The sequence below is a fragment of the Cydia fagiglandana genome, chromosome 14 (assembly GCF_963556715.1).
Source record: "Cydia fagiglandana chromosome 14, ilCydFagi1.1, whole genome shotgun sequence".
NCBI lineage: Eukaryota > Metazoa > Arthropoda > Insecta > Lepidoptera > Tortricidae > Cydia > Cydia fagiglandana.
In genome coordinates, this window is record NC_085945.1 from 8070651 (window position 1) to 8098147 (window position 27497).

General features: G+C 40.7%; 3 protein-coding genes and 1 long non-coding RNA gene across 4 annotated transcripts in view; all 4 read left to right on the forward strand.

Annotated features, from left to right (window-relative positions):
* Positions 1–104: 104 nt before the first annotated feature.
* On the forward strand, positions 105–8389 carry LOC134670715 (E3 ubiquitin ligase Rnf121). The gene is made up of 9 exons (XM_063528531.1): positions 105–297; positions 376–410; positions 1541–1682; positions 2477–2631; positions 3791–3911; positions 4668–4775; positions 5463–5565; positions 6515–6647; positions 7986–8389. The coding sequence occupies exons 1-9, from the start codon at positions 265–267 to the stop codon at positions 8104–8106; spliced, it is 951 nt and encodes a 316-aa protein (XP_063384601.1). The 5' UTR covers positions 105–264; the 3' UTR covers positions 8107–8389.
* Positions 8390–12062: 3673 nt separating this feature from the next.
* On the forward strand, positions 12063–15275 carry LOC134670697 (uncharacterized). The gene is made up of 2 exons (XR_010099111.1): positions 12063–12517; positions 12661–15275. It is a non-coding gene; the product is annotated as an uncharacterized LOC134670697 (long non-coding RNA).
* A 1209-nt stretch (positions 15276–16484) lies between these two features.
* LOC134670699 (apoptosis-inducing factor 1, mitochondrial-like) overlaps positions 16485–27497 on the forward strand; it is a 28597-nt gene continuing 17584 nt past the window's right edge. The window contains exons 1-3 of the mRNA XM_063528510.1: positions 16485–16714; positions 23648–23868; positions 26477–26614. Coding sequence (XP_063384580.1) covers positions 16636–16714; positions 23648–23868; positions 26477–26614 — 438 coding nt within the window. The 5' untranslated portion in view covers positions 16485–16635. The remainder of the gene's footprint in view (positions 16715–23647; positions 23869–26476; positions 26615–27497) is intronic.
* Positions 17533–19132, forward strand: LOC134670698 (uncharacterized). Its single transcript, XM_063528509.1, has 2 exons — positions 17533–18572; positions 19025–19132. The coding sequence occupies exons 1-2, from the start codon at positions 17753–17755 to the stop codon at positions 19045–19047; spliced, it is 843 nt and encodes a 280-aa protein (XP_063384579.1). The 5' UTR covers positions 17533–17752; the 3' UTR covers positions 19048–19132.

Below are 27497 nucleotides of genomic sequence, written 5' to 3' on the forward strand. Positions count from 1 at the left end.
CCATAATCGCGGTGCGGTAGTCTGTTATAGCTTTAAACACAAGGGTACTAATCTTTAGTGGCAACACTGTAAGTGACATCCGTGCAACTGTCAATTTGACATTTGCCGGACTTGCCAAAATGACGACTGCTATCAGCGGCTTACGTTTAATTTTCCAATAAACACGCAAAATTATTGCAATTTTGTTGTAATTATTAGCATTATTTATAAGAATAAATGTTAATTAGTATATAGTGCGTTGATTTTACTAACAAAACATTAAATATGGATCTCCACCGGCCCGTTGACCCGAACAAGGTAAAGCAACCTGAAAACTTGATAAGGTTTCCTTAATTTACTGTTTTTTGTGAATGCTAATAAGCTTTCTAATTGCAGACTTACGAGGAACTAACATCTGAAGAAAAACTGAGGTAAGGGTACGACTTTTTTAGTAACTTTTTTCAGGTAAATAACGGTAATGAATGAGATCGTGTTGGAGAGTCATTGATTTTTGTTTGCTTTGGTAATGCTAACATAAATATATGCCGACTGGGCTGTTATATATTTTATAACCTTATTATAATGGAAATTATGTATAGCTAAAGAGTAAATGTAACCTTGTTGGTGATGTATACTTAAAATAAAGAGTCAAAATAAAATAATAAAGGGACTAATAATATAGCCTCGTAAATGCCCGTGTACTTGTACAAGTAAAGATTAAATTCGAGTTTTGAACTCTTATAGAAATGAAAGAAAGTTCTAAATTCAAAAGCACAAAAATTGACTTGGGTGTTACAAGGATAAAATTGTAACATGGGGAATCCCCTTGTTTCCTATCAGAGAGAGGGTACCTTTTCTCTGCAGCTGACTGTACATTAAGATAAGGCACGATTTAGAAAAACTGACAATAACTGTACATACATCATATTATGAACTATCAGACATACAGGTACATTAAACTGGATCTGGAGCAAATAACATTATTTAACTAATTGGATTAGTTTACTATCTCAATTCAATACACCTATCCTTTGTCCTAGTGAAGTACAAAAGCATTATGTGTAATTTTGGAGATAAGTAATTATTTGTAAGTCAAATACTAATAAATTGGTTTTGATAAGTATTTTAAAATATATTTAAGTCCCTTTAAACTTGTGATATACTCATACTTAGAAAATGTGTTGAAGCAAATACAAGACAAAATATTCACATGTTTTATTCTTCATCTTCTTTATAACTTTAGCTACAAGAGTGAAATACATCTCATCAATGTCTAAACAGGCCCCAATGTGAAGGCCAGCCACTGTTACCTGGCATCCATACTTACCCATATTGACCCTTATTGACATATTTCCCTTGATGACATCGCGCAGGTAGCTGGCCTGTACCTGGAGCAGAGTGGCAATAGATCGGAGAGAGTGGAGAAGGTTGGAAGAGGCCTTTGCCAAAGGGCAAGCAGACAAAGAATACAAAAGATGGGAGATAATAGGCGGATAATGTCCAACTGTTCTTTGTTCTGTAAATAAAGGCTATTTTATTTATTTGTTTATATTTCCCTTAGATATGATCATCAGAGGCTGCACGAGCTGCATAAGGGACACGAGGGCATGCACACCACCATGATCCTGATTCTCATCGGGACCCTCATTGTGGCACAAATCATAGTTGTTGAGTGGAAGAAGAGGCATTATAGATCTTACGCGGTATGTTTCTATTTTAACCCTCATAGGGGTGACATCTTCACTGCGTGATGAAACCCCTTCTTTAAAAAAATAAATAAGTAGATTAAAAAAAAAGCCTCTTAGAAAGGTCACTGAATGGCTACATAATAGGGTTGGCAACCGTCAAAGGTGTCATAGATGACGCCATCATAAGTTTCCACATTTTCTTGTTGTGTCCAGGCCCCAATTTCACATCGGTGACAGGTGCGACGAATTGTAAAATCACTGTTGCTGACGTCACAGGCATCCATGGGCTACAATTACCACTTACCATCGGGCGGGCCGTATTCCTGTTTGCCACCATCATTGTATTATTTAAAAAAAACTTTATTATATCGGAATAAAACAGATATTTCTCCTGCGAAGTTTCTGACAATTGTCAAAGATTTAGAAGAATTGTAGGTAATTCTTGACAGGTAATGAGTTATATGTCGGAATTTCGTGACAATTGTAGTGTTTCTTGTGACAATTGTCATAAACTTAGCAAGGGAAATATCTGTTTTTTTCCGATATCATAAAGTTTTTTTTAATAATACAATGGTGGAGCCAAACAGGAATACGGCCCGCCCGATGGTAAGCGGTAACCGTAGCCCATGGATGCCTGTGACGTCAGCAACAGTGATTTTACAATTCGTCGCACCTGTCACGTTGGTGAAACGGGCCAGGTCATGTAGTACAAATAAAAATTTATACTATTCATAGGCTTTACATGTGTATAATATTTCATATGACTTATTTATTTTTACTGACTATAAACCTATGCTTTTCTTTAACAGTTCTTCACAATGATAGCGATGTGGTGCATACCGCTCATCATGAGCGCTCGGAGCCACTGGTGGCGGTTCGTCGTCATCTGGAGCATATTCACGTTACTAACAGGGCTTGTGATGAGAAAGAGTTCCGTTAAACCCATGAGCGCTACTACTCCTAGGTCAGTGATGAATATCTTATGATGATATCGTCGAGAGCCTCTCGCACCGCTACGATCCAATCGGAGAAGCGCGAGACGAGACGAGATGCAGCGAGATAAAAAGGGAGTAGTATGTACACAGTTGCTCTCGGTCTGTCTCGGCGGCTCTCGGCGAGTGTGTACAGGGCTATAACCGCGAAAATCGAAGTTCGTCAATTGCGGGCATTTTTCTCTGTCACTCTAATTAAGCCTTCTTTGGAGTAAAAGAGAAAGATCCCCGCAATTAGCGAATTTCGGTTTTCGCGGTAGCCCCCCAGCCCACATTAGTGTAAGGTTGCAATAAAACTTGCAATAAAATCTTACATAATGATGTGATTGATGTGAAAAAATATCTACTATAGTCCGTTTTTTTTAGCATTAGAAAGAACTTCGCAGAAGTAAGCTTGTGGTTCCGAATCCGGCACTTTTAGCAGCAATAATTTGAAGTAAATTATATGTATTGACCATGCTACATTAGATAATTCAATAATTATTAACAATTAAAGAGCCTGATAAAAACTGCACGCTTGCTTCTGTGGATTTCTTTCTAATGCTAAAAAAAACGAACTATAGTTTCCTGAAAAGGTTTATCTTTGGTCATAGTCATAGTATTATTAGAAAATTTGTAAGAAATGCGATAAAATTAAATAACTACTTCCCTTCAACTGGTGATCGTGACCATTTTTTTATTTTATTTATTTATTTATTTTTATTTATTTATATTTATTTTATTTTATGATTTTAGAATCGTAACAATTCACGATTTTATTTAATAACTTTATCTGACATATACTTACTCTAGTTGTGTTCAGTTAACCCATTAGAAACCTAGGCCACCATAGATCCATTTCAAATGCACAAGCAAAGAAAAAATGTATCGGGATGACAGGTGCTACGAAAAGTCACGTGACTATTTCCATACATTATTTCAGCTGGCCTACCGCGAACCACGTTCGACGGGTTGGCTCCCTGTCACACTTTCGTACGAATTTACAGGTGCGACAGAGAGGCAACACGTCGAACGTGGTTCGCGGTAGACCCTCTGTATAAGGTAATTTGGTTCTCTAAGTTTTCACTCCCAGAGACAAAACCACAACTTATTTGTGGGCCTATAGACCTAACTAAAAACTTCTCTCCACAGACTAGTGTACAAATGGTTCTACCTAATCTACAAAATCAGCTGTTGTATCGGCGTGATCGGATACATTATTATGATGCTCACATTCCTTGGAGTGAACCTACTGTTCGGTGCTAAACCCCAGGTGAGTCATCATCATCATCACCTAGTTGTTTCCGGCTACAGCGACAGGCGTGGCTCACTCCGCGATTTCGTCGCTTTGCTACAGGTAGCTAAAAATCGGATGTATTTTCGACCCCAATTTTGGGATTTGCTATAAGCCGCGCGTGGCGCTGTCGCCACCTAGCGGCCATATCTGTGCTGATCGTGACAGACGCGTTTTGTTAGAGAGTGAGTCTTCTGTACCTAGTACTATTATTAAATTTATTCTGTGACAGCGACTGCTTTTCTACCACTGAGAGCGTCATAAACAGCAACTAACCCCCTAATATTCATAAAACATTACGGGCCTAATTTAGTTAAATTATGTTTCATCCCTTTCTTACAAATACATAAGTCAAAATGACAAATAAAGACAAACGATTCATAGCTAATTCAGGCCAGTATCACGTTTATAAATAACGCCATATTCTTTAAGAACCCACGGAAGCGGTGTGGTACCACCCAAAAAGTAGAATTCAAAAACATCATATGCTGATATCTCGCACAGCCATCTCGCACGCTCAGTGACAGTGAGAGAAGAACCTGAACCCACGGGACGGGACCTGAAACCGGGTGCGTGTGCGTAGACGTGCACGTGCGCGTTGTAATATACAGTTTCTAATGAGAGTCGACACACCGCTTGTGTGACGTGTGCGGCTCCAAAATCTTAGCGCACGTCTACGCACACGCAGCCGGTGTGACCTGGATTTGACTAATATCTATCTGTTTTAATTGACAGTCGTGGATGGACGTGGGTATGGTGCTTCTATTCTACGGGCTGTATTTCGGCGTGCTAGGCCGCGACGTGGCCGAGTACTGCGCGGACAAAATGGCCGCCTCCATTGGCGTAAGTCTTAGCGGTCACAGACTCGATCCATCTAAGGTTCAAGCTAAATTGGTTTTAATACTAACGGTATGAAATATCCAATGTAAAGTAAACCAGCTCGTTTTTATTGATATGGTTTATTATTAAAAAAATATATATTGATTTATTTATATTAAATTTATTACACAATATATATACAAAAATGTGCAAATGGCTTATCTCTAAAAGTAGGAACCTTCTGCGCGAACTGTTTGTTGTGTGCCTACCTTGTCCGCTCTCAGGATATGAAAATAAACTTTATATCAACATAAAAATTTATGGTTTTCGATCTACGCTGCCAGATCTAGAGTTTTGCTCACACGATGTTTTTTACAAGCTTTTATTTAGTTTCACCTGACCATTGTCTGTCTGTGTGTAATCAAATCATGCAAGTTAAATTTGATCCACTTCCCGGTTTCCGATTGAGCTGAAATTTTGCATACATACGTAAGTCGGGTGACAATGCAATATAATGGTGTCATCAAGCTGATCTGATGATGGAGACCGGAGGTGGCCATATGAAATCTGTGATAAAACAATGAAACCTAATTGTGTTTGGGGTTTTTAGAATTGTCTCGATGAGTATTAAGTGCCTGTGGAAAGAAAAGTACAGTCAGCGATAAAAGCTTGTACCAAAAATTAAATTTTTGCAAAAAAACTTATTTGCAGTATTACACACAAGAAGGCATACCGACGCGGCAGCTGGAAAGCGACGTGTGTGCTGTATGCGGGGACAAACTTCTAGTAGCTGTTAATGAGGAGGGCGTTATAGGTAAGTTACTTCCGTATAGTATTGGTTTCCCATATTTATTCGAGAAATAGGACGCAAAAAATAAAAAACCGGGCAAGTGCGAGTCGGACTCGCGCACGAAGGGTTCCGTACCATAATGCAAAAAAAAACAAAAAAAAGCAAAAAAAAACGGTCACCCATCCAAGTATTGACCACTCCCGACGTTGCTTAACTTTGGTCACAAATCACGTTTGTTGTATGGGAGCCCCATTTAAATCTTTATTTTATTCTGGTTTTAGTATTTGTTGTTATAGCGGCAACAGAAATACATCATCTGTGAAAATTTCAACTGTCTAGCTATCACGGTTCGTGAGATACAGCCTGGTGACAGACGGACGGACGGACAGCGAAGTCTTAGTTATAGGGTCCCGTTTTACCTTTTGGGTACGGAACCCTAATAGTCTAGTCTATAATGCAAGCGTAAAAAAATGTAACCCTGACCAGGGATTGAGACAACTGTCGCATGATCCAAAGAAATAAATTAATAAACAACTTCGATAGCTGTTAGACAAGTTTCAGTCACTACTATCACAAGTATTAGAACAAATTATTTTGAGAAAATATTTTAATTTGTTTTTATTTCAAGTAGAAACACAACTATATAAATTATAAACTGAAATAAATGACATATTCTAAGAACAAGTGACCAAGGCCTCCAAGGTCAAGCATACGCACTTCTTACTGAAGGCCTAAAAAATTCGACCTATGCCGTTGTGGCCCGGTGGCCGAATGGCACATGCCGCGATAGCAAGGGCGCTGGTTCGATTCCAGCCTGGGGCACTGGAGGCCTTGGGTCACTTTTTCTTAGTATGTATATGACATTTATTTCAGTTAATAAGTTTCAGTCAGTCAAGTTCGAGCTTCACGTACAATGAAGCACGGCTAGCTTTTGTTGATAAACCTAATTATAATACCAAATGTATTGTTACAGAGAACACATACAAGTTGTCGTGCGGGCACGTGTTCCACGAGTTCTGTATCCGCGGCTGGTGCATCGTGGGCAAGAAGCAGACGTGCCCGTACTGCCGCGAGCGCGTCGACCTCAAGCGGATGTTCACCAACCCGTATCCTTTACTAACAGATAAGTATCATATAGACATACAAGTTGTCGTGCGGACACGTGTTCCACGAGTTCTGCATCCGCGGCTGGTGCATCGTGGGCAAGAAGGAGACGTGCCCGTACTGCCGCGAGCGCGTCGACCTCAAGCGGATGTTCACCAACCCGTATCCTTTACTAACAGATAAGTATCATATAGACATACAAGTTGTCGTGCGGCCACGTGTTCCACGAGTTCTGCATCCGCGGCTGGTGCATCGTGGGCAAGAAGCAGACGTGCCCGTACTGCCGCGAGCGCGTCGACCTCAAGCGGATGTTCACCAACCCGTATCCTTTACTAACAGATAAGTATCATATAGACATACAAGTTGTCGTGCGGGCACGTGTTCCACGAGTTCTGCATCTGCGGCTGGTGCATGTGGGCAAGAAGCAGACGTTCCCGTACTGCCGCGAGCGCGTCGACCTCAAGCGGATGTTCACCAACCCGTATCCTTTACTAACAGATAAGTATCATATAGACATACAAGTTGTCGTGCGGGCACGTGTTCCACGAGTTCTGCATCTGCGGCTGGTGCATGTGGGCAAGAAGCAGACGTGCCCGTACTGCCGCGAGCGCGTCGACCTCAAGCGGATGTTCACCAACCCGTATCCTTTACTAACAGATAAGTATCATATAGACATACAAGTTGTCGTGCGGGCACGTGTTCCACGAGTTCTGTATCCGCGGCTGGTGCATCGTGAGCAAGAAGCAGACGTGCCCGTACTGCCGCGAGCGCGTCGACCTCAAGCGGATGTTCACCAACCCGTATCTTTTGCTAACACAGATAAGTATTATATCACGAAAGTAAATGTGGTTACAGAATGATGGTAAGGTGACAGAAAGATTAAGATACACACATAGTCACACAGACAAATCATAATCATAAAACAGGCGATAGTTAGCAAAGACAGATCAAAAATTAATGACAAGTAAGAAAGGCAGACGAAAAGACAAAGCAAAGACAAGAAGAAAGCCTAGGTGGACAAAGACAGGTAGGCAATATATACCAACCACACCCAGGAGATACCAACACTTGCTATCTCACTAACTCACTTTACATATATATTATTGACAAGACGGGATAATGACGTGAAACATTGACGCTATTAGTGCCCTTTTTTGAAATTATGTATAAATAATCAGGTTCCACGACACGACTTACTTTTCGATCCATGAAGTAACACGACATGAGTCCAAACAGCCTTATATATAATTACGCTTAGCGGAAAAACTTCGATAGCGCGATATATATATATAGGACCTCACAGCGCCATCTATCGTTTGACAACCTTAACAGTACACTAGTTGGGACCGGCCGCACCTGCTCTACGGGCAGCTACTTGATTGGCTGCGCTGGCTGGTTGCCTGGCAACCACTCGTCATGTTCCTCGCGCAGGGCATCAACTGGCTCCTCGGGTTGGAGTGAGACACCAACACTTTCTACCTCACTTTCACATGCCTTGATAATTAAGCTTGTGTGCGTCTTGCGGTCAATAACGTACGTTTGATTTGAGAGAAGATACCGCATTGTTTTTTTGTCTTCAAATGTTTATTGGTAACCATCAAAGTGGTACCTTTTGGCAAAAAACGACGCAAGTAAGCGTGAAAACCGGCTCATACCATGCGCAAACTGTACAAGTATTAATGTAGTTTTATATTGCTGGATTTTAACGAACGTGCGTTATAATGGACCGTGGGAACTTTTATAGTCCGACCGCTTTAAATGAGTTCTCGCCTGCGCGGTACGGGGGCGACGGGGTAGGACGACTAAGGGGGGCGGGGAAGGTGCGGGCGGCAGGCGTACGGCGCCCGCACCTGCCCCGTCACCCTTAGGGCCCCCCCACATCTAGCGTCTTTCGAGCGTCGGCGTCTGTCGGCGTCTGGTCAGCGCTATGGAAAATGACGTCGCTGCGCAGTTGCGTCGACGCTGCGTCGACGTTGCGTCGAGCAGCGGCCATAGCATTGTAGACGCCGACGCTCGAAAGACGCCAGATGTGGGGGGGCCCTTAGTCCTACCCCGTCGCCCCCGTACCATGCAGGCGAGGACTCATTTAAGCGGTCGGTCTATAGCTGTCATGTTTCAACCATCGTTCAACCTTTGGTATACCACTCTTTTTCTTTTAGTAAAAGTACAATAACATACAGTTTATTGAGATTATAAATTTATGCGCCTTTAAAATGGTAAGGAGGTTCCGTGGGAAGCTGTTCTTACAGCTTCGCAGGGGTTACACAAAACCTTAATAAATTAGTATAATAAATTAATAAACCTTCGTGAAAAATCTCTCTAGTGATAGGTGAAAACCACATGAGAATCCGAGTAGTTTTTGAGTTTATTGCGAACATACATACAAACGGACAGACGCGGCGGGAGTTTTTGGGCCCCCCCACATCTAGCGTCTTTCGAGCGTCGGCGTCTACAACACTATGGCCGCTGCTCGACGCAACGTCGACGCACCTTCGACGCAGCTGCGCAGCGATGTCATTTTCCATAGCGCTGACCAGACGCCGACGCTCGAAAGACGCTCGATGTGGGGGGCCCTTTGTTTTTTATGGTGTAGCTGTAGGCCAAGAACATGATTAGAACGGCAGTATGTCGCGGCGAAATAGACTACCCGTCCCTCTTTTAGTGACATAGTTAAAAAAAGACGGGTAGTCTATCTCGCCGCGAGATATTACTGAATCGCGATTAGAAAGGGATTGAGATAGCTGTCAATCCATATTGATTTTGACGTAAGTGTATGGAAATTAGTGTCCGACCGAAACATGTTTTTTTGCCGAAACCGAAACCGAAACCGAAGGTTCGGCATTGGCCCCAGTTTCGGCCGAAACCGAAACCGAAACCGAACCTTTTGTAGACTTGTGAAAATCGTTGAAAATATGTCACAAAATCGCGTTTTTTAGAGGAGAGGCCAATTCGTAGAAATTACCTTATTAACGATTTTCGTAGGACCGAAAAGGTTTATACCGGGTTGGACTAAAGCAAAGTGCTGCACTTTGAAAAAAAATCATCAGAGTGATGTTATTATGACGCTTATTTTTCATGATGTTATCCTAGAGAATACGCTAAAATTATCATCAAATTATCAATAAAATTATCAGCAAGCACCATTTTTGATTTTAGTGAAAAGTGATTGCTTTTCACTACACCTACAAAACATGCTTATTTTAGCGTATTCTCTGCGATAACACAAAAAAAAAATAGGTGTTATAATGACACAACATTCATCGAAATTTTTTCCCAATTTTCGGGTCAAATATCTTGGCCATTTTCGATTTTAGAGAAAAGTTTTTCCTACAAAACATGCTTATTATAGCGTTTTGATTGATTTTTTTCTGTCTTTTACGATTTCTATATATTTTGCACTTTTGGTCAAAAAATTTACAACTTGTACTGCTGACTTTATGACGTCATATAAACTCATTCCACCACTTTATGAAGCGACAATATGCATTTTGATAATCAGTAGACCATGCTGATTCCAACAATACCACTGGTCGGTATAAACTTTTTTTAGTCCTACGAAAGTTGCTATGCTTCAACTTGGCCACTCCATCACTAGTTTACACATTAAGACTGCGTCCTGCTCGTCTAGTGGCGCCTTGATTAGGGGAATTGTGTTTTATAATAAACCAATTAATTTATTTATATGTACATAAATCAGTATATCAATATTGTTGTCCTACTTGTTCCCCAACTTTTGATCTTTGTCAAATGTTTAGTTTCATAGTACGAAGTACCACTTCGTAAGTTTCGGCCCGGCCGTAAGGTTCGGCCGTTTTTTGGCCGAAACCGAAACTACAGCCGAAACATGATTTTTTGGCCGAAACTGGCCGAAACCGAAACCGAAACCGAACCTTCGGTCGGACACTAATGGAAATCTGTTATTTCTAATCCCTTTCTGATCGCGGCATGATAATACTGTCGCGCCAATCATGTGCTAGCCCGGCTGTAGTGATATTGTATCTTCATATAAAATTAAGATTTATTTATTCTTCTCACATTTATATTATTGATCCTAATTTGGTTTTATCCATAGGATGAACGGTGGTTGTAACAATTTGCTGCCTTGTTAAAGTAATTGTCCTGTTATTTTAATATTGTACTTCTATTAATTTAATAATAATTTGTATAACTTTTTATAGAAATAAAAGGCAAATGTTAGACTCGATCTGATTACTTAAAAAAAAATGAGATGTACCTAAAAGTGTCATAACTATGTAAACAAACCGCCATATTGAAATTGTCACCGAATGAATTTATTAGTGACTTTTTGTTTACATAGTTAGCAAGTTCCATATAATGACAGTATATAAGTCTAAATGAGTCTTCAGTTTTGTTCTAAATGATTATACTGGCGCATACCCGTTGCATGAAAGTTGGTAGAAAGGGTAAATAAATATTAAAATTGGACTAGACAAATTTATGTTGACCTTTATGATGTCTCTCAAAATTCCCTACGGGGATCTAAGTCTCGAGCAATAACAAAATTAAAAAAAAAAACGTTGAAATCGTATAAAACGTTTCGTTACATAGTTTTTCTGTAGTGGCGAAATAGATGCTTTTGTGTCATGATTTTATAAGCTGTATTCAAATATAGATGACAAGAACTGAAAGAACCTACATAACTACTAGACAATTTATTAACATTAGTTAGGTATGTGTTAAGAACTCCTCAGGGAGTCACTATGAGCAATTAGAGTATTAAATAAAAACCATCCTGTTTACTTGCGTTAGACCGAGAAAAGTCTGCAGTGATTTTGATGGCCCCAGCATTGCAAATGTTATTTATACGTCATAATTTCATAGAAGTTTGATGTTTAACATGACACTTGCACTGCATGGGCTATCAAAATCGCTGCAGACTTTTCTTGGTCTAACTCTATTTTAAATGTCTGCGTTTCGTTATGCGGTTCCATAATAGTTGCAAAATGGAACTTAAGCGTAAACAGTTTAATAATTGGTATTTAAAAAGCCTAAATAACTTTGTGAACTGAAAATACATACCTAAATAATAAATATGATTTTTAGTTTTTAACAAAAGGCTTGTATAATAAATGCGTCAATGATTAAAAACATGTACAAACTTTTCATAATGTTTAATAGTGTTGAAATTGTTGTAATTTCTAAATTTTCAAACGAAAACGATGGTTGTCGAATGTAAATATGGCATAAGAAAGTGTTTTTTTTTTGTTAGATGTCTTAGGGTGGTATTCCTGACCTGTCCATTTTCTTAGTTGAATGTGCATGTGCATTGTGTCTCATAGGCGTACTCACAGTGGGGCAAGGTGGGGTAGTTGCCCCGCCCTGGTCTCTGACCATCAGCTAAGAATTTCTGTGTCTACCATAGAAGGTAGGATCGCATAGAAGTGGTATACGCGTGCATCCGTGAGGGACAAAACATACGCAAATGCGACACTGTGATTGGTCGAATTCATTTGTTGCCCACCATTCTCCATACTAATAAAAAGGTGGGGAACAAACAAAAAGTGAGACTGTGACAAGGACAAGCAATAATACCGCTTTCTCTGCTACTCCTACTGAAAGATACATAAGACTATCCCGTTCTGTCAGTTACCCCCACCACTCATGCCAGATCCAGGTATATCCTAGATTCATGGTGTCTACCGTTCCTTGGTACAACGTACCCAGCCTCCCCTACCCTTCTGCCCCAACCCTTAAAAAATGCTGCGTACGCCCATGTTGTGTCTCACTCTCTCGTTAAGTAAAATGTGAAACGCTAATACACATTGGACCATGAAATTCGATAGGTGGAATATACCACCCTTTATCGCATAGTTGGCTCGCCCAATGAAATTTTAACTCACTTCACATATAGGTACCAGTGGCGGCGCGTCCATAAAAGCCGATTCCCACCGGCTTGCCTGTTTTTGGACGTTTGAGCAAAGTTGTAAAGGAAATATGTAAGCCTAATTAGCCCCGGCTTGCCTATGGATCTTTTTGACGCGCCGTCACTGATAGGTACCTACAATTTCTTGGGAACACTATCTGCCAACAGTTATAGCCGAAATAATAAATCTGTTTACCTATATATTCGAACAAAGTTGCGATCGCTAAGTGTCGCTCCAACCTATGGTTGCCGCCGCCGCCGGTCGCGCAATGTAACTGGCCAGGTAACTATACGTTTGTGGGATAAAATGGTTCCAGTTAAATTCCACGTTAAATTGGGAAATGTTTTTATTCCTCGACTATGCGACAGCATTTACTAAGAACAGAGGGCCTACCGTGAACCACTTTCGACGTGCCTCCCTGTCACACTTACGTACGAATTTACAAGTGCGACAGAAAGGCAACACGTCGAACGTGGTTCGCGCTAGCCCCCAGATGTTGTCCATAATTATTTTCCATCGTATTTTCACGGAGTACAAACGTGTCGCAAGAAACGTTTGTATTTCAGTCAGTCTCGGTACAAAAAGTACTGAGCTTGACTGATTTGAAGTAGCATGGCAAATACGAACGTTTCCGAGAAAACAGGATGGAAAACAATTATGCACTGTCTGTTGTCTGTTCGGAAAGAGAAGAGATGTGGAATGTATTTGTACCCAGGCTCCATACATTCCACGACTTTTTAGGGTTCCGTACCCAAAGGGTAAAACGGGACCCTATTACTAAGACTTCGCTGTCCGTCCGTCCGTCCGTCTGTCTGTCACCAGGCGGTATCTCACGAACCGTGATAGCTAGACAGTTGAAATTTTCACAGATGATGTATTTCTGTTGCCGCTATAACAACAAATACTAAAAACAATAAAATAAAGATTTAAGTGGGGCTCCCATACAGCAAACGTGATTTTTGACCAAAGTTAAGCAACGTCGGACGTGGTCAGTACTTGGATGGGTGACCGTTTTCTTTTTGCATTTTTTTCGGTTTTTTTTTTGTTTTATGGTACGGAACCCTTCGTGCGCAAGTCCGACTCGCACTTGCCCGGTTTTTCTCTTTCCGCACAGACTAGGTACATCTGTATGACTAGTTTTCTTATGTTACTGTTGTATTTTTTAAAGATTTTTATTTTGTTTATAAGTTAATATATCTAGGTGTTGTAGTTAATGTGGTTTGCCCACCATTTGGATTGTCAAGTATTATTTTAGTGGCTTAAATAAAAATCGTGTTCACTATTAAAAATGTTTGTAATATGTATGTTGCAATAGATTTAGCCTTTTTGGCTGCTATACTATCTATTTGACTCCTTGATTATTATGTTCTGACATCTGTAATAATCATTAAGTATAATTACATAGCGGTTTCGTTATGTAATTTAATAAAATAGATATTTCATAATATAATGATGATGATTGATGAATTAATGACTACAATTGTACCTATTTACATCGTTGTGGTCATTTTGGTATAGGCAAAGACGACATCAAAGACATGTTAACATTTTTCGCCTTATCACAAAGGAGTAAGGTGCAAAAGTGTAAACATATCTTTGACGTCGACGTCGACTGTACAAGCCCGCAATGCTCTATTTATTCATTGAGGTATACATAATACCTCAGTGTATTTATTTTAAATTATTAGAATGCCTGCCGGAGGTGAATATTTTTCCATATTGCCTTTAATTTAAAATTTGTAGTATAGTTCGTAGATTCGTAACTGAGCCCGGCGGCTAATCCTATTGTCTATTGTTAAGTAAACTAGCAGTAAACCGCACGTGCTACTTACCTGCAAAAAAAGGTCATACTTACTTATTCTATTTGGCACCTGAGCGCAGGGTAGTCCAACGCTCAAAAAACCAGTGTAGTTGCGCTCTCCGATAACGCGCCTTTGTTACGCATCTCGATGACACATTTTAGACTGGTTCTGTAGCATTCGACTCGCCGGCACTCAGTAACCGAAGTACGCAGGTTTTTATGCAGGTGGTGGTGGCACGTGGCACGAGCGGTTTTAACTACTTAACAATAGACAATAGGATTAGCTCGGGCTCTGTTTGAAACCTACGGACTTATAACGCTCGCAGACGTAGAAACGTCTGCAAGCGTTAATTTTTTATCTATCAGAAGCCAGATAAAAAATTAGTTTAATGCTCTATTTATTTTATACTCTAAAATCTTTTTTAGTCTATGCATTTTGTACATTCCTCTAGCTAGTCTCAGACACTATATATCTTCCGCTTTGACGCTATGAAATACCTACCTTACAATTTGATCAATCCTTGGTTCACCTTCAATCTTAGATTTTTGCATATAATATACCTTTGTATATGTATGTATATCTATATCTTTTACCACTATTTGACTATTGTGACATAAAGTACCTATCCTCGAATTAAGAAATCCTTTCACTTATTTTCCTTTCATTTTATTAGGACTAAATTAAAGAATAAAGACTTTCACTTTTCCTTTTATATAACTGTTACATAAAGTAGTATTTTAGTTTAAAGACCCGTCCCCTGTTGCCATATTGCAACTTGTAAGCATGCTTCATTCATAGGATTGTTACAATGTGTATGTATACTATATACATATGTACAATATGTATATACATCTGTGAAAGCAAACGTGTGCAAATATGTAGTATGAATAGGTATGAATTTCTATTTTGTACAAATATGTGAATAAAATGATGCAACAACCGTTTTGATTGTTTTACTTTTTGATAAAAAAGTTTTCCTTTTAGGATGAGACATGTAGTACGTAGTACACTACCATATAGTATAGTAAACCAATTTGATTCACAGGTTGTTCATAGGCCACTATAGAACCATGTCACAATGAATAAATTTGTTGAGTTGTTAAAGCGACAAGGTTCTATATAATAGTGGCCTAGGAATCAAAATATAAACGCTATTGCAATCATCGTGCGAGTAACTGCCGCAGAGGGTCTACCGCGAAATACGTTCGACGTGTTGCCTCCCTGTCACACTTACGTACGACTTCACAATTGCGACAGAGAGGCAACACGTCGAACGTGGTTCGCGTTAGGCCTTCAGGTTACTTGCGCATGGTGTGGTGCTGAGCGGCTACCGCGAAAAACTAAATTCGCAAATTGCGGGGATCTTTCTCTTTTACTCCAACGAAGGCGTAATTAGAGTGACAGAGAAATATCCCCGGAATTTGCGAACATCGATTTTCGCGGTTATAGCCCTGTGCCTTGCTCCAGTCACGCAGATCGCGCGGGCTATATGCACTGGTACGACGTACCCATATCTTCTCTGCCCATGTCGTTAGATCTAGATGCTCAGTCAATCCAGGTCCAACCATTATTTTTGATTATTCTTGAATGTACGAAAGTATCTCAACATGCGCCATTGCCTCAAACGCCGCAAATATGTCACACTAGGTAGTAGCTACATATATGTGGCGTTTGGAGTGGAAACCTTGGGGCAATGGGGACCTAACGCGCGTCGCCTCTATGAGGAACTGTCAAAGCGCCTCATGGGTCCTCTACACGATGGGCCAGCGCCGGCCACTCCGAGGGACGCAGCCACGCGGCAGAATGAGATAGCAATATCACTTGCTCCCTCTAACGCATAAATGCGTCCCTTGGAGTGGCTTCGCTGGCCCATCGTGTAGTGGAGCCATCTTAGAGGCCTCCGGTGACCAGAGAGCTGGCCGATATTTCGCCCAAAGGATAAGCATTGCCATCCAGCGGGGCAATGCGGCCAGCTTTCTGGGCACCCTACCTACGGACTACGACTTCGGGCAAATTTTTTATTTATAAGTTTTCGTAGTGTTTTTATTTTGTTGTAAAAATGTTATTAAATAAAAATTCACATGCGCCATGTGCAACCGTTTAAAAGTAACTTAAACCTTCATGGATGAAAATATATTTACATTAAAAACAAATGGCCATCAAAAACCAAATTCCAGTTTCTAAATTCAAACATTCGACAAAATATCGGTATCCTTTCAAAATGACAGGCAGTTTTTAGACCCAAAATAACTCAAATAATAAAACTGAAAAATTCCGAGTCTACCAAAATCACAACGTAAAAAATGTTAATCAACTCACTGAAATGCTGCAGTAAACACATTGGTTCAACCGCCTTCGATTTTAACGTCTACAGTTGCGGGGGTAAGTAATTCTTGATTAATTTCAGAAGGTAAAATGTAGCGTCTGTATTGTATATTTTTTTTAAATACAATGTTTTACGCTAATCCGATGGATTTAAGTCCAATTACCTACACATGGATCCTGCAATCTTATGGATGATATACCTATGGATGATATGTGCCTAACATATTGGTTTGATTCTATCTTAATTAATTGAACGCCAAGGACGGCCCCTAAAGGCCGAGCCACACCGGCTTGCGTGTGCGTGACGTGCACGTGTGCGTGTGCTAACATGTTGGAGCCGCACACGCACACGTCACGCAAGCGGTCTGCCATCTCTCATAAGGATTTGTATACTACAACGCCGCACGTGCACGTCACGCACACGCAGCCGGTATGCACAGTGGCACAGGCCTTAAAAGGCGTCGTCATCGTCAATTGTAGTGTCCAATGACATGATGATGTTATTTATGGCGTACGCTGTCAATAGTACATTACGATACAAGTGCGAATTACCTTTTCGCACGTGTATTGTACAACGTTTTACAGTACATGTTAGAATCGTGTAGTATACCCTTTACATCTCATTCTATTATTACACAGGCAACACCTCTCTCTATGATCAATGTTGCCACTATACACCTATCCGGGTTCTCTTTCGTTTTCCCCTCCGCTCGAAACGTAATGGCTCCTCATAAGTCAATTTTATTTTATAACTTTTAAACATGTGATATATAATAATCCGATTTAATCGACCCTTTGACATGGACGAAATGTAGTGTAATTTATTGCAAATTAAAACTACGATTTTGTTGAGTAAAAGAAGCATTTTATTCGACGACATCCTTCGCCGCAGTCCTACGCAAGGCCCTGCGCCTTCATCCTGCACATCAGTTTATGTACCCAGAAGAGAGTGCTGCGAGGATACTGAAAACAAAACCGCAGAAAGGTACGTCGGAAATAGTGTCATTTTTTTGAGGTTAGAATTGCACTTCCCTCGTTTGCATATAACCTCACTTTTCTTCGATTGCTCAACTAGTCACTACAAATTAGTCCAAAATGTCGTCAAACAGTGAAAATAACGGGCACATTCCAGTTGAGAAACTGGATGGCTTGGCAAACTATTCAAATTGGAAATTTGCTATGAAGATGCTACTAACGCTGGATGGTCTATGGGGCTGTGTGGAAGGTACGGACACCAATGCGACCCACGAAAGCCGCGCTTTAGCTAAGATATGTTTAACGATCAAGCCTGCACTGTACCAGTACGTGCGAGATGCCACGTCGGCAAAGGATGCCTGGAAGAAACTCGCCGATGCCTTCGAGTCCAAGGGCCTATACCGAAAAGTGCTCTTGCTACGTCAACTGCATAAAGTAGAATACAACCAGTACAGCAGCATGTCGGAATATGTCGAGGCGGTGATGCGGCTCGTTCAACAGCTCGATGATATAGGCAAGAAGATAGACGATGATGAGGTAGCGGAGATCCTGTTGAGTGGTTTACCGCAGGAATTTGACAACCTGGTGTCGGGTCTGGAAACCGCCTGTCTTACAAGCAAACTCACGGTGGAGCTTGTGCGTGCCAGATTGCTACAAGAAGAACACCGGAGAAGTGCGAGTGACCAGGAGGGTGTGAAGGCCTACCTAGGAAGCAAGAAGAAGAAGTCATCGCCTATGTTTTGCCAGTTCTGCAAGAAGAGCGGACACACTATCAAGCGTTGCTTTAAGCGCAAGAAGGAACTGAAGAACAATGAGGAGAACCACACTATGCTTGCATCAGCCATGGTATGCAGCGGCAGCAGCTGCCATGATTTTGTCGTGGATTCTGGAGCGTCCCAACATATGGTTGCTAATAAGGAGCTACTAGAAGAACCTAGAGGTAAAAATTCTACAATTTATATAGCTAATGGTAATAAATTACATAGCAATTGTAGTGGTAGGGTCCCTTTGTGCTCCAATATTAGCCTTGTAAATGTTCTCCATGTGCCTGACCTCTCCAGCAATTTACTGTCCGTTAGTCAAATCACTGACAAGGGTTATACTGTCGTTTTTAGTAGGGATCATTGTAAAGTCTTTGATAATGTTAAAGTCACTGGCGATCAACTGTTAGTTGCTTCTAAGGAAAATGGTTTGTATAAATATAAGGCTCAAGTGCGACACATCCTTGAGGAGGAGTCTTCCAAGCTCTTGCAAACCAGGCAAGAGACAGTGAATGCTCACGCTGTTTCGACAGTGCCAATGGATCTAATCCATAGACGTCTAGGTCATTTGTCTGAACCAGGTATGAGGATTCTTGGTGATGGGGAGAAATGCATGAACTTACTTTTTCAGAAAGAAGACACCATCAGTGGTAGTTGCGAGCCGTGCTTGACAGGCAAGATGGTGCGAGCACCGTATCCTGCTGTCAGCACGAAGCGCACTACCCAACCACTTGAACTCACTCGTCCATTCAGATGTGGCCGGACCGATGCAAGTCGAAACTTGGGGTGGAGCTCGTTACCTTTTGACCTTCACAGATGACCATACCCGGAAAACGTGGGGTTACCTTATGAAGCATAAATCAGAGGTGAGTTCACATTTTATTAATTTTAAAACTATGATTGAGAAACAATCCGGATTTTTAATAAAATGTTTGCGCAGTGACAATGGCCTTGAGTTTACAAACAATAAACTGGCCAATTATCTTAAAGAACATGGTATTATACATCAAACCACTGTCCCTTTCAATCCTGCTCAAAATGGAACAGTGGAAAGGGCTTTTAAAACGATTTTTGATAAAACTAGGGCTATGCTGCAGGAATCCGGCCTGTGTAACCGCTACTGGGGAGAGGCAGTTATGACAGCCATTTACCTGAAAAATAGGTCTCCTACCAGAGCGCTTTCAGGTGGAATTCCCGAGAGCTTATGGACTGGGTCTCCTATAGACATCAGTCATTTACGTGTCTTCGGGTGTACTGCTTATGCACATGTGCCTAGTCAAAAGCGTCGAAAACTTGATGCAAGAGCAAAAGCGTTAATTTTTGTTGGTTATGGTGAAACTTTTAAAGGATACCGTTTGATTGATCCCACTAAACCTCATAGAGTTATACAGTCCAGATCTGTTATTTTTAATGAGGATAAATTTATAGGTAAACATGACAGTAGTAAAAAGACTTGTGGAGCCAATTTTTATAATTACTATATCGATAAAGACAATTTTAATAATTCAATGACTAATAATGAAAATAATTCTTTTAATGCATTGAATAATTTTAATGATGACTCTCATTTTAATGTTAATGATGTCATTCAAAATAATGAAAAAGATAAATCAGCTGAGTGCTCATCCTCTTCAAATACAGTTTCAGATGCAGAGACCCTGACGCAACCGGCGTGGTCACCGCTCTCTGAGCACTACTGTACGGGCGATGAAGGTGCAAGTGACAGTACCGGTGATGAAGATTGCGTCCCAAGGGGCGCTTTGTCTTCTCTGCCGGAGTCATCATTTGATGATCATGACGACGGTGATGAAGTGGGTGCTCCAAGGGGTCCCGTGTCTTCTCTGCCGGAGTCTGCACCAAGTGAGCCGACGCTGCCGGCTGTTTCCGACACGTCTCGTTCACGTCCCGTACGTAAAACACGAGGTAATATGCCACAGCATCTCAGAGACTATGATTTATCTATGATAGCGGAAGGATATTCGCCAGATGAGCCTGCATCATACCGCGAAGCCATGCAATCTTCTGAAAAGGAAGACTGGCAGCAGGCAATGCAGTGTGAGTATGACTCTTTAATTAAAAACAAGGTATGGATCTTAGTAGACAGACCTGCAGATGAAAACATCGTCAAGTGTAAGTGGGTTTACAAAAAGAAACTCGACACCTCAGGTAAGCCTGCCAAATTTAAAGCTAGGTTGGTTGCCCGTGGGTTTAGCCAAGTAGAGGGCATTGACTATACGGACACCTTTGCACCTGTAGTGAGGCATAGCACACTGAGAATATTGTTTTCTATTGCTACTGAATTAAACTTACAAATAGACCATATCGATGTTACAACTGCATTTTTAAATGGGGAATTAAACGAAAAGATTTATATGGAGCAGCCTTTAGGCTTTAAAAAACTGTGATAAGGTTTGTTTGCTTAAGAAGAGCTTATACGGCCTTAAGCAAGCAAGCCGAATGTGGAATATCAAAATACATGATTTCTTAGCACTAAATAATTTTACTCAGAGCAAATGTGAGCCATGTATTTATACAAAGAAGACAAAGACTGAATATATTATTATTGCATTGTATGTTGATGATTTTTATGTATTTCACAATAATTGTATTAATAATATTTTACAACTTTTACAAAATAATTTTGAAGTCCGTCATTTGGGCAAATTGAATAATTGTCTAGGAATGAATGTTTATAGAGAAAATGGTATCACAACCCTAGATCAAACTGAGTACATAAAGCGTTTATTATTCAAGTATAATATGTCAGATTGTAAATCTGTTTCTACACCTTTACCGGTTAATTGTAAATTACAGAAATCAAATAAGACATGTTTAGATGATGAAGTCTATCAGTACAGACAGTTATTAGGAAGTCTAATGTATTTATCAGTCTGTACTAGACCGGACATTTCTTATGCATGTAGCCAACTTAGTATGTTTAACACATGTTTTGATGAAAATCATTGGCGCATGGCGAAGCGTGTGCTACGTTACCTAAAAGGTACTATTAATTATGGCCTTTGTTTTACAAAGAGCAATACTTTTAACCTTACTGCATACGCTGACGCAGACTGGGCCAATGACCTTTCAGACCGCAAGTCCTATACTGGCTTTGTGATTAAGTTAGGATCTAATGTAATTAACTGGGAGGCAAGAAAGCAACAATGTAACATTATCAAACTGCACAACGGGACTTAATCGCGTATTTAAGTTTTAAGATTTACCTCCGACGTTACGAAACGTCGGAGGTAAATCTTAAAACTTAAATACGCGATTAAGTCCCGTTGTGCAGTTTGATAATGTTTAATAATCGTGAAAGTTTAAATCAGCAACAATGTACTTCTCTTTCAAGTTGCGAGTCAGAATACGTAGCTATTGGAGATTGTTGTAAAGACATATGTTTTGTACGAAATTTCTTGTCAGAAATTATCGATAAAACTTTTGACACTGTCATTTATAATGATAGCCAAAGTGCTCAAAAATTACTGTTAGTTAAAGAGCACTCCCACAAAAGAACAAAGCATATAGACCTAAGGTATCACTTCATTAAAGATCTGATTCAAAAAGGGAACTTAAATGTAAGGTACTTGCAGACTGACAAAATGGTAGCAGATGTATTAACAAAACCTTTATGTGCTGAAAAACATTGTAAATTTGTGCAGGGACTTAATGTTAAGCCTTTAAAATGTTAATTAAGAGCCACTTCTCTACTTATGATTTTTAAATGTGATATTCATTCCTGTCTTACCTAGTTATAGCTGCATGTCTATATTTTACGTCTATGTGTTTTTACTAGACTTAAGCCTGCAGCATGTAATTTATTCTAAGTATGCTTTATGTAGAGCCATACTTAGAGCTTTTCTAGGCATGTAAAGTGCAAGGAGGAGTGTTAGAATCGTGTAGTATACCCTTTACATCTCATTCTATTATTACACAGGCAACACCTCTCTCTATGATCAATGTTGCCACTATACACCTATCCGGGTTCTCTTTCGTTTTCCCCTCCGCTCGAAACGTAATGGCTCCTCATAAGTCAATTTTATTTTATAACTTTTAAACATGTGATATATAATAATCCGATTTAATCGACCCTTTGACATGGACGAAATGTAGTGTAATTTATTGCAAATTAAAACTACGATTTTGTTGAGTAAAAGAAGCATTTTATTTTCGACGACATCCTTCGCCGCAGTCCTACGCAAGGCCCTGCGCCTTCATCCTGCACATCAGTACATATGGCCCTTTACATTTTTGACATAGGCACGTATTGTCCTTAATCCCGCTTTAGGGCAGTAAAGTAGAACCATATGTACTGTATTAAAGGCACTAACGTTTAGTGACTAAACTGACTGACTGAGATTGACGGAGCCTCAATACTAAGGGTCAGCAGTTGTACCAAACCATCCGTCACCGCTAAAGCGTTCGCTTAATATTTATTGTATGGGAATTTTCATAGATATCTGCTGCGTGACGTTGGTCAGTCTGTAAAAGACTAAAAGTGTGGTTGGTGCAACTGGCCCTATGAGTCAGTTGCACCAAACCGATCGTCACCGTTAAAGCGGAAATTTCATAGTTCACTGCTCTTTGCCGTTGATCAGAGCGGCTACCGCGGAAACCGAAATTCCCAAATTGCGGGGATCTTTCTCTTTTACTCCAATGAAGGCGTAATTAGAGTGACAGAGAAAAATCCCCGCAATTTGTGGACTTCGATTTTCGCGGTTATAGCCCAGTCCCTCAATTGGGTTTGGTACAACTGACTCTAGTAACATGTAACAACTAGAGATGCAACGGATAGTTGTTTGGCCGGATACCGGATATCCGGCCTGGACACTAGCCGAATATCCGGTATCCGGCCGCCGGATATTTGCCGGCGGAACTATACCTACATTTCGGTTTTTCAGGTGCACATTCTGCAGGTTTGACCTGTTTCCTAGTAAACGTTCACGCGGACTCATTTCTAGGTTCGAAATGAGTGCGCGTGCAAGTCAGTGGAATGATTAAATCGTTTTAAAATAATAAACAAGTACGATTATGACCGTGTCTGTTTCTTAAATCCAATTTGTTTACTCCGAAATCAAGCAATGTTACTATCCGGTATTCGGCCGGATAGCAGATCACTATCCGGTATCCGGCCGGATAGTAAAATAAACCGGATAGGCCGGATACCGGATAGTAACCGGATATCCGGTGCATCTCTAGTAACAACTAGCTCTAAAGCCCAACTACACTACCTAATGCCACTCAACCTCAACAGGAACACATCGAAGATGGTACGCCAAATCAAACAAAACCGGTTGTTGCACCAACGTGCCCCAAACCGCCGGTAGAACCGTTGAGCCGTGGCCGAAGAACGACCCGCCGCCGCCGCAGTGGCGCTGCGAGTGCCCGCAAGACCCCATGCCGTACAACAATGACCCGTACAGGATTAAAGTACCAGAGGTCGTTGTACCACCGATGCCGCCTGGGAATGCCAAGGTAATTTCACAAGTATTTAAACACAGCAGCTCGATATTGACTTAGTGCCCGATCGCGCGTGGAAGCCGCGGACGGACATGAACCAACGTGAGAATGGTATCGTCTTGGGTCGTCCCATTCGTTTTTCGTCAAGTTCTTAAATTAGTCCTATTCTGCTTTCGTCACTCATTCTAGATTCGTCACAATCGTCGGTGGCTTTCAATGTAGAATGCGTGACGAAAGCAGAATAGGACTAATTTAAGAACTTGACGAAAAACGAATGGGACGACCCAAGACGATACCGTGAGAATAGTTTACAAAAATCGAGGAACAGGGCGCGTAATTGAGGTGATCCACTTATGTTTATGTTGGCACTAAGTTTGAAGCGAGCTTAAGGTTTTCTAGTAGATAATAATTAATTAGGTTCTTCCGAGTAATAGATTATTTGAGATGAGAGCACTCGTATATACCTACTTGATGCTTAAGTCAGAATCTATTGGCTAGAACAACCCAACCATTATAAATACAGGTTCAATGAAAATTTCTGGTCTTACTTTTCTGTAGTTAGTTTTGTGTATTATTATTCTGTAGTAGTATTTTAAGAATAAAGTAATTTGACATTTTAGATAATTATTCCAATTTGCTTTTATCATTGCCTTGCGACCTCCCGATGTTACCAAAGTGCGTTAGACGATCAGAGCCTCTCGTGGATTTAAATATCTAATGAAACCCAGCTTGTACTTTGTCATCAGAGGATGGGAGTCGTGCTCACGCACACGGTCCACATAGACCCCCGCGACCCCCTGGGCTTGAAGAACATGGGCCAGCAACAAAACCAGAACCAACAAATGCAGCATGACCCAAACTACCAACAAGCTGAAGAGGAGGATGACAGCTTTTTCACCAAGCTGAAGAAGTTTTTCAGAGGAAAAGACAATCAAGATCAAATGACTAAAGAGCTAGATGTCGTCTATTGCCAGACTAGATAGACAGAAAACTAAGGTATCGATTTCAATTCTGTAGAATTCTCAGAGGAGCTGATTTGTCAAACGCACTGAAACATCGGGAGGTAGCCGAGAAAATACACTAAAGTTTCTCAACAGGACTTCAACTATTTCACTGGAGAGCCAACCTGCCAGAATTATACACCGCTGCCCTGGTGCCAGAATGTGAACCCGAGGGATGTGAATGAGAAGTTTGCAAGGAATAGCAAGTCCGTGGTCGTCATGCCGAAACTCGGCTACCACGGACGGAGGAAATATCAATTCGCTTTTCATGAACCTTGGAATCCGCTGGACCGCCTTTCTCTAATCGCGCAGGCTGAAAAAGATGAGCAGGATTATCAAACGGAGATAGCTGCTGCGGAAAAAGAGATAGAACCATGTACGTAAACCACGGGAGGCCTGATGGGATATTTAAAACGTGTTTAAATTGAGTGTATAATATTTGGAGTGTCGCATGGGATTGATAATAAAATATTTGTTATTTCATTGTTTTATTTTTATTTAGCGTTCGATACAATTTCAGCAGCCAAAAAGATAGTCGAACTCATGTACATTTGAATGAATAATATGTGCTGCTACAATACAATACAGTCAATAAGACTGTATTGTAGCAGCAAAAGTGGCCAAATAGTTTTCGCGATTTCGAAGTTGGTCCCATAGTAAGAGTTTTGACATAGACACGGAAAGTGCTTATTGCCGCACTAGTGCTGGAAAGTAGCACCATATATACTGTAAACAATATAAAAGTATAAACCATTAGTAGGGTGCTGACAATAGTTTAGGTAGCCTGTTAAAGGATTACAGAATTTCTTTTTCATCACTAAATCATCGGAGCAGCCGCTACTATGACTATAGTTACACCACGCGAGGTTTCTAAATTGTTTGGGCTGGTAAGTATATTCTCGTATATCCTGTGTATTATTTGCATTCAGAGAGGCTACCGCGAAAACCGGAATTCACCAATTCCGAGGATCTTTCCCTTTTACTCCATATGGAGGCGTAATAAGACTAACAGAGAAAATGTCCGCAATTTGCGAACTTTGATTTTCGCGGTGTTATAGCCCAGGTCTGGCGAATGCGCCATTCACACATGATTTGCGAATCATATTGCGAATTAACACTCTGCTCGCGTCCTTTTCGTACGCGTGTACGTGCGCGTTCGCTAAAATGTTGAAGTCGTACACAAAAGCAGTGTGCCGTCTCTTATAGTGATTTGCATATTACAACGTGCACTTACATGATGTCTAGTGTCTACGCACAGTCATCTGGTGTGTACAGGCCTTTATAAATGGCGCGTAAGCAGGCATTCGCGAGATCTGGATGAACCATAAGCCCCCATTCGCACGATAGCTTTTTCAACGCGCGTTAAAAAAGCGCTTGTATCTGTCCGCACTCTAAATTCGATTTAAGCATTTAAGGCTTATATAAAGTCGAAAATCCAACAACCCTTGATAAAAAGCGCCACCGCTGTCGTGTGAATAGATACATAGTTAGCCATTTGTGTCATTCTGACGCTTTTTTAACGCGCGTTGAAAAAGCTGTCGTGCGAATGGGGGCTAATATTTTAGATAAAGGCTGCTTCTCAATTTCGTATTAGACGCTAGTATGGCATTGAATATTTTCAGCCTTCAATAGACTGCGCGCGTAAAGGCACTTGCACACCGTCGCCGCCGCCGCCGCCGCCATGTCCGCCGGTCCCTAAAAAGCCGTTTTCGTGGTTCTACATCTTGGTTACCACCGCGTTCCTTGCTGCCATGGGAGTGGTTAGTACATCTTTTACGCTCTTAGCACACTGGATACTGGATACGACTCCCACGTCGTTACGATGTGCGAAAATACGTGCGGTCTCGTTAAAACATCGGAGCGACGCGCGAATCGTATCCAGTGTGTTAAGCGCCTTACTATGAACAACTCCTCATTTCTACCTCTCAAATACCCAGATAGTGAAAAGAAGATTATCTACATATTGCATAGGTAATCACAACTTATAGATATTGGGAATCTTTTTAGGGTTGCGTACCGTAGGGTTCCACTCGTGCGTCTGTCTGTCTGTCTGTCCGTCTGTCACAGCCCATTTTCTCCAAAAGTACCAATGGACCAATTAAGTTGAAATTTGATACACATGTAAATTCGTGACCCAAAGACAGACATCAAATTGAAACATGACATGAATTTAAAACATGAAAGCCACTTTTGCAGGGTAAATGAGAAAATTAAAAAATAATGTTTTTAAACTAGGTATATCGTATTACATATCAAATGAAAGAGCTCATTTTGAGAATCTCAAATATATTTATTTGTAATTTTAAAATAAATCGTTTAGAAGTTATTTAAGAAAATAACCAAAAATGACCTTTCCCCCCTTTATCTCCGAAACTGGGTCTAAAATTTCGAAAAAATATACAAAGTAGTTCTTTACCTATAGATGACAGGAAAACGTATTAGAAATATGCAGTCGAGCGTGATGGTTTTTTATAGGCACTTGCTATCAGCATTCGCCCGCATGGGATATTGGGAACTATAGTCCGTTTTTAGGGTTCCGTACCCAAAGGGTAAAACGGGACCCTATTACTAAGACTTCGCTGTCCGTCCGTCCGTCCGTCTGTCACCAGGCTGTATCTCACGAACCGTGATAGCTAGACAGTT